This window comes from Nerophis ophidion, linkage group LG12 (assembly GCF_033978795.1).
Source record: "Nerophis ophidion isolate RoL-2023_Sa linkage group LG12, RoL_Noph_v1.0, whole genome shotgun sequence".
NCBI classification, from domain to species: Eukaryota; Metazoa; Chordata; class Actinopteri; order Syngnathiformes; family Syngnathidae; genus Nerophis; species Nerophis ophidion.
In genome coordinates this window covers 23,850,287-23,858,413 of record NC_084622.1, presented here as the reverse complement: position 1 = coordinate 23,858,413, position 8,127 = coordinate 23,850,287, and the positions used below count along the sequence as shown (strand labels likewise).

Here is an 8,127-nt window from a genome sequence, read left to right as displayed (position 1 = left end):
AACGTGCGCGTGCTCGGGAGGTCACGTTTCACTGTCCTCGTCTCTGATTGGATGAACTCGGTTTGTTTACGGAAATGGGAATAGTTACCAACTGTCGGTAGCAAGAAGAAGGAGTAGTGTTACTTCCGGCGGCGATAAATCAACATGCAGGCGGATGAAGATGTCCCCCTTCCTCAAACTGACTTGGTGAAATCTCCAGGGACTTTTTGTGTTCTTGTTGGGGTGACGGGGAGCGTAGCTGCCCTTAAACTACCACTTTTAGTATCCGAGCTTCTTCTGCTGCCCGGGGTGAGCGTTTTAAAAGATGATTGCCTCACTCTTAACACCTAATCGTCTTTGTTGCCCAAGTTTGTAGTAATGCACCTATGACCTTTTTTCAATGACTACTCACATCCGGGTACTCCGGCTTCTTCTCACCTCCAAAGACATGCGCCTGGGGATAGGTTGATTGGCAACACTAAATTAGCCCCTAGTGAGTTGGCGACTTGTCCAAGGTGTATACCGCCTTCTGCCCCAATGCAGCTGAGATAGGCTTCAGCACCCCACGCGACCCCAAAAGGGACAAGTGGTAAAAAATGGTTTGAAATTGGCCCTAGTGTGTGAATGTGTGTGTGGATGACTTGTCCAGGGTGTAACCCGCCTTCCGCCCGAATGCTACTGGAGTGGGTTTCAGCTATGGCTAGGCGATATGGCCTTTTTTAATATCTCGATATTTTTAGGCCATGTCACGATGCACGACATATATGTATCGATATTTTGCCTTAGCCTTGAATGAACACTTGATGCATATAATCACAGCAGTATGATGATTCTATGTGTCTACATTAAAACATACTGCATTATTACAGTGGGGCAAAAAGTATTTAGTCAGCCACCGATTGTGCAAGTTCTCCCACTTAAAATGATGACAGAGGTCTGTAATTTTTATCATAGGAATTCACATTGTATGAATTTTAAATATTTTATTTGTAAATTATGGTGGAAAATAAGTATTTTGTCAACCATTCAAAGCTCTCACTGATGGAAGGAGGTTTTGGCTCAAATTCTCACGATACATGGCCCCATTCATTCTTTCCTTAACAAGGATCCATCGCCCTGTCCCATTAGCAGAAAAACATTCCCAAAGCATGATGTTTCCACCCCCATGCTTCACAGTAGGTGTGGTGTTCTTGGAATGCAACTCAGTATTCTTCTTCCTCCAAACACGACGAGTTGAGTTTATACCAAAATAGATACATGGATGATACAGCAGAGGATTGGGAGAATGTTATGTGGTCAGATGAAACCAAAATAGAACTTTTTGGTATAAACTCAACACGTCGTGTTTGGAGGAAGAATAATACTGAGTTGCATCCCAAGAACCCCATACCTACTGTGAAGCCAGGGGGGGCGGGGCATCATGCTTTGGGGCTGTTTTTTCTGCTAAGGGGACAGGACGATTGATCCGTGTCAAGGAAAGAATGAATGGGCCCATGTATCGTGAGATTTTGAGCCAAAACCTCATTCCATCAGTGAGAGATTTGAATGGTTGATCAAGTACTTATTTTCCACCATAATTTACAAATAAATTCTTTAAAATTCCTACAATCTGAATTCCTGGATTTTTTTTCACATTCTGTCTCACAGTTGAAGTGTACCTATGATGAAAATTACAGACCTGTGTCATCATTTCAAGTGGGAGAACTTGCACAATCGGTGGCTGACTAAATACTTTTTTGCCCCACTGTATATCTCGATATTTTGCCTTAGCCTTGAATGAACACTTGATGCATATAATCACAGCAGTATGATGATTCTATGTGTCTACATTCAAAACTGCATTAATATATGCTACTTTGAAACTTTCATGTCGAGAGGGAAATCACAACTAAGTCAATTCAACAAACCATATTTATTAAACAGTTATTAAGCAGTGAAATGTCATTTTAAAACAGAAAGTGCAAGATTGTCAGAGACATTTTATAACAAGCTATTAGTCCACTTTTGTGCATGACGTTACTAAGATGACATATCCAAAACAACACTAAATTAAAGTGCACTTTTTGTACAGAACGCCACTACAATAGTTTAAAACAAATAAAGTTCACTGTTGTGCATGATGTCACACAAGATTTTTCAATAACGGTCAAATGAAAATGAGCTGCATAATAGGAAATCAAATAGTGTATGTCTTTTGTTATGTGGTAGGTTCCTGTGGACGTTATCTCCTTCTGTTGTTGACAATTTTTTTCATACGATGTTGATTTAGAAATGGTTCCCGATGCATTTTGTTGGTGTGGCATCGAACGGAGATGTTGACATGCGGAGTTTTAAACACTCTTCATTCTCTAGCGGGTAACTTTTCAAATGATGCTACATATTAGCAGCAATGCTACTTTTTGTAGCAATGCTTTTTCCCCACACTTGACAAATTACAGTTGTCTGTTCGACATATTCCCACTGGAAGCCAAACCACGGCCACCTCCTGCTGTTTTTCTTGGGAATTAATTCTTCCTTTATTTGTTACCAGATTCGCACCTTCTTTCTCTCGTATTACCACTCACACCACCATGTCGCTACCTCTCTGCTCGGCGAGAGCATATACCTATGTGATGTACTGCATGTAAGAAGGTGCGCTTGTTTCAAGTCTCTGTGAGAAGGAGAAACAACAAAGAGTGAGAAGAACCTGTAATGTATAGCTCGGTTGGTAGAGCGGCCGTGCCAGCAACTTGAGGGTTGCAGGTTCGATTCCCGCTTCCGCCAACCTAGTCACTGCCGTTGTGTCCTTGGGCAAGACACTTTACCCACCTGCTCCCAGTGCCACCCACACTGGTTTAAATGTAACTTAGATATTGGGTTTCACTATGTAAAGCGCTTTGAGTCACTAGAGAAAATGCGCTATATAAATATCATTCACTTCACTTCACTTAATGCCCACAGCTAAAAGCAACTGCGTGAAAACGTATACTCAAATATCACGATATAGTAATTTTCTATATTGCACAGAGACAAACCCGCAATACATGTATATCAAGTGTATCGATGTATCGCCCAGCCCTAGCTCCAGCACCACCGTGACCCCAAGAGGGACAAGTTGTAAAAAATGGATGAATGGATTCCTTTGCTTCATCATTGACCGCAAGATGGAGAAACTCAGTTAAATACATTTTAAACCATGTTCAACTCTGTAATACTAGTATGACTTTCTGATTGGAATAATCAGCAGTGCAACAGGACCCAAATGGAAGACAACTTTGAAAATAAATCATGACTCATAACAAATTTGCTTTCAGATTGCTGAGAATATTTCCTTCACGAACTGCATACTATGTGTATTGTCATGTAATTTACAACTAAACACATACATCCTTTACATCTATGATGTAGCTATTAAAAAGGGGTGTTCAAACTTTTTGACTTGGGGGCCGCGTTAACCTAAAAAAATGTTGTCAAGGGCTGAAAGCTGACAGCATGTAAAGTAACATATATACACACATATATATATATATATACATATATATATATATATATATATATATATATATATATATATATATATATACATATATATATATATCTATATACAGTATATATATATATATATGTATATATATATATATACAAATATATATATATATATATATACATATATATATATATATATACATATATATATATATATATATATATATATATATATATATATATATATATATATATATATATATATATATATATATATATATATATATAAGCTTGGGATCTTTCTGTGTGGAGTTTGCATGTCCTCCCCGGGTACTCCGGCTTCCTCCCACTTCCAAAGGCATACACCTGGGGATAGATACATCCATTGCTTTCGTCCTCTCCAAGGTTCTCATAGTCATCATTGTCACCGACGTCCCACTGGGTGTGAGTTTTCTTTGCCCTTATGTGGGCCTACCGAGGATGTCGTAGTGGTTTGTGTTGTGGTTTGTGCAGCCCTTTGAGACACTAGTGATTTAGGGCTATATAAGTAAACATTGATTGATTGGTAACACTAAAAATTGGCCCTAGTGTGTGAATGTGAGTGTGAATTTGTCTGTCTATCTGTGTTGGCCCTGCAATGAGGTGACGACTTGTCCAGGGTGTTCCCCGCCTTCCGCCCGATTGTAGCTGAGATAGGCACCAGCGACCCCAAAGGGAATAAGCGGTAGAAGATGGATGGATATAGATATATATATATATATATATATATATATATATATATATATATATATATATATATATATATATATATATATATATATGAGGTCGCGGGGGGGCTGGAGCCTATCTCAGCTGCACTCATGCTTAAGGCAGGATACACCCTGGACAAGTCGCCACCTCATCACATGGCCAACACAGATAGACAGACAAATTCACACTCACATTGAATGGCAAATGGGTTATACTTGTATCGCACTTTTCTACCTTCAAGGTACTTAAAGCGCTTTGACACTATTTCAAACCCCTGATCTAAACCAATTAAAATGTTTGCCATATACTCCATTGTATCTGCTTTGGACATAAGCCTATACAAATTTAGACAGGTTTGCCTTGGGCTACATTCTTTGTTCTTCTAATTCTATGTTTGTGCTTCAGGTGGACGTAAGAGTTGTGACCACTGAGCATGCCCAACACTTTTATAACCCCGAAGAGGTTTCTGTTAAAGTCTACAGTGACAAAGATGAATGGGAGGTATGTTTTTCTAGTCCAGTGTGTGACAATTAACTGGCTGTACGTGTACACAGCCAATTCTGACCAAATAAAACCACACATTATCTTTCTATTTGTGTAGTCCTAGGTTGGCCTACACAGGCAGAAAAAAAACATGCAGCAACATCAAGTCCAGTTAGTGCTCTCTTTATGTCTAAATTGCCATTTTCTTGCTTTTCCAGATGTGGACTCAGAGATCTGACCCTGTGCTACACATTGAGTTAAGACGCTGGGCAGACTTACTCGTTATTGCCCCCTTGGACGCCAACACATTGGGAAAAATTGCAAGTGGCATTTGTGACAATCTGTTGGTGAGCACACATGTGATTGCTTCTTTAGTAAATGAGTCCTACAAGTGTAAAAAATTGTACTTTGGCAGACATGTGTGGTCAGAGCCTGGGATACCAGTCGGCCTTTCCTCTTCTGTCCTGCAATGAACACAGCTATGTGGAAACATCCTATCACAGCCCAGCAGGTGGAAAGGCTAAAGGAGTTTGGCTATGTGGAAATCCCCTGCATTGCAAAAAAGCTGGTGTGTGGAGACAAAGGTGTGTCCTAACACCACTAAAAATACTGTAAAATATACTTTTTAAAATGACTAAACATTAAACTTGTTGAAATTATTTTTTTGATTTTAAGTTAGTTTTATGAAAGTGCATAATAGCACTATAAACTACAGATAGATATTGAATAATATCCATTCATTTTGTACCACTTGGCCCTGTCATATTCACGTTGACATTTTATATATTTTTTTATATTAGGTTTTTTATTTTACAAAAGTATGTAATACCAGTAAAAATTACTGATACTGAATAATTACTTGTTAAAATTACTTTTGTTTAATATAGGGTTTGTTTTACAGAAGTGTGTTATAATAGGACTAAAAACTACATATAGATACGGAATAATACCCTTGTTAGAATTTTTTTTTTTTAATACGATTAAGTTAGTTATTTTACAAAGTTATGTCATGATATCACTAAAAACTACAGATATTGATGAATGTACCTGTTAAAATAAAGTTTTTAATGATTGGGTTACCGGTAGTTATTTTCTTCTACCATCTGGGTAATTGTTTTTTAAAAGCTGTTTTTAAGTGTAATGAGGTAACAAGATCACAAGCGCTTTCTTTTGGTAATGTGCTTTTACAACAATATTTTAATCACTAGGTTTGAGGGTTTTTCTTAATAACTGATAAATAATTGTTTAATTTGTTACAGGCAAAGGCGCCATGGCAGAGGTATCAACTATCATTGCTGTTATAAACCAGTACCTTCAGCAAACACATGAGCCATCTCAGGAAACATGACCAGCACGCAATACCTGAAACTTTCATTGACTTTGTAGCTTTTAACTGAAGAACAGCAGCCAGAAAAGTGGCAATTCTGGGAACAATGCCACAATTTCCTGACTTGAAAAGGGAAGATAAAAGAAACCTGAGACACCGCAGAGTCCAGATGATAACACCAAAATAAAACTTCAAACAGCAACCTGACTTGCCTATCCATACAAGGTATGCATGGAAAAATGAATGCCATTTTATCATTACAAATGTAATCAAACTCTGCAGCAATCCATCCAATTTTAGAGTGCATACATTTAAATTAACTTAATGTATGTACCGGTACATGTGACAAAATGTCAATCAATCAAGCAATCAATCAATCAAAGTTTATATATACAGCCCTAAATCACAAGTGTCTCAAAGTGCTGCACAAGCCACAACGACATTGATTGATTGATTGATACTTTTATTAGTAGATTGCATAGTACAGTACATATTCCGTACAATTGACCACTAAATGGTAACACCCGAATAAGTTTTTGAACTTGTTTAAGTCGGGGTCCACGTTAATCAATTCATGGTACAAATATATACTATCAACATAATACAGTCATCACACAAGTTAATCATCATAGTATGTACATTGAATTATTTACATGATTTATTATCCGGGGGGTGGGATGAGGAGCTTTGGTTGCTATCAGTACTTCAGTCATCAACAATTGCATCAACAGAGAAATGTGGACATTGAAACAGTGTAGGTCTTATTTAGTAGGATATGTACAGCCAGCAGAGAACATAGTGAGTTCACATAGCATAAGAACAAGTATATACATTAGAAGTACATTTGAGTTGTTTATAATCCGGGGAGATGGGATGTGAATGGAGGAGGGTATTAGTAAAGTGTTGAAGTTGCCTGGATGTGTTGTTTTAGATCGGTTTTGAAGGAGGATAGAGATGCAATTACTTTTATACCTGTTGGGAGTGCATAGAAAGAGAATGAGTTAAGAGCTTTGTTAGATCGGAATCTGGGTTTAACGTGGTTTGTGGAGCTCCCCCTGGTGTTGTGGTTATGGCGGTCATTTACGTTGAGGAAGTAGTTTGACATGTACTTCGGTATCAAGGAGGTGTAGCGGATTTTATAGACTAGGCTCAGTGCAAGTTGTTTTACTCTGTCCTCCACCCTGAGCCAGCCCACTTTGGAGAAGTGGGTTGGATTGAGGTGTGATCTGGGGTGGAGGTCTAAAAGTAACCGGACTAACTTATTCTGGGATGTTTGGAGTCTAGATTTGAGGGTTTTGGAGGTGCTGGGGTACCAGGAGGTGCAAGCGTAATCGAAGAAGGGTTGAATGAGAGTTCCCGCTAGAATCTTCAAGGTGCTTTTGTTGACCAGAGAGGAGATTCTGTAGAGGAATCTCGTTCTTTGGTTGACCTTTTTGATCACCTTGGTTGCCATTTTATCACAGGAAAGATTAGCCTCTAGAATGGAACCTAGGTAGGTGATCTCATCCTTCCTGGTGATAACAATGTCACCCACTTTTATAGTGAAGTCACTGACCTTCTTAAGTTTGAAATGGGACCCAAATAGGATGGATTCCGTTTTACCTAAGTGTATGGATAGTTTGTTGTCAGCGAGCCAGGTGCAAATATTAAGGAGTTCAGCACTGAGGATTTGTTCCACCTGTGACTTGTCCTTGCCGGATACCAGCAGGGCCGAGTCATCCGCAAACAGGAACAATTCACAGTGGCATGCTGATGGCATGTCATTTACGTATATTAGGAACAGTAAAGGTCCTTGTATACTGCCTTGGGGGACTCCACAGCTTACTGAGAGGGGAGGGGACATGGTGCCGTTCACCTCTACAACCTGTTTCCTCCCCTCCAAGTAAGATTGCATTCAGCTCGATGAGGTTTCGTCGAATCCGATTGCTCGGAGCTTATCCAACAGTATAGCGTGGTTAACGGTGTCAAAGGCCTTCTGAATGTCCAGCATGACCATGCCGCAGTATTTGCCCGCGTCCACCTCATGATTGATGTGGTCGGTCAGATAGAGAAGGCTTGTGTCAGTGGAGTGGTTAGTTCTGAAGCCAGATTGGAATTTGTACATTAGTTTATTAGTAGCAAAT

At 39.1% G+C, this 8,127-nt stretch overlaps 1 protein-coding gene across 2 annotated transcripts; it reads left to right on the top strand.

Annotated features, from left to right (window-relative positions):
• Positions 1-59: 59 nt before the first annotated feature.
• On the top strand, positions 60-6,206 carry ppcdc (phosphopantothenoylcysteine decarboxylase). Of its 2 annotated transcripts, none has more exons than XM_061917121.1 (5): positions 60-288; positions 4,600-4,695; positions 4,896-5,024; positions 5,093-5,245; positions 5,937-6,206. In XM_061917121.1, exons 1-5 carry the CDS (start codon positions 145-147, stop codon positions 5,979-5,981), a joined length of 567 nt encoding a protein of 188 aa, XP_061773105.1. In that variant the 5' UTR covers positions 60-144; the 3' UTR covers positions 5,982-6,206. The 2 variants fall into 2 exon arrangements, with proteins under 2 accessions (XP_061773105.1, XP_061773104.1); XM_061917120.1 differs by having other exon boundaries at positions 61-288; positions 5,093-5,261.
• Positions 6,207-8,127: the final 1,921 nt, after the last annotated feature.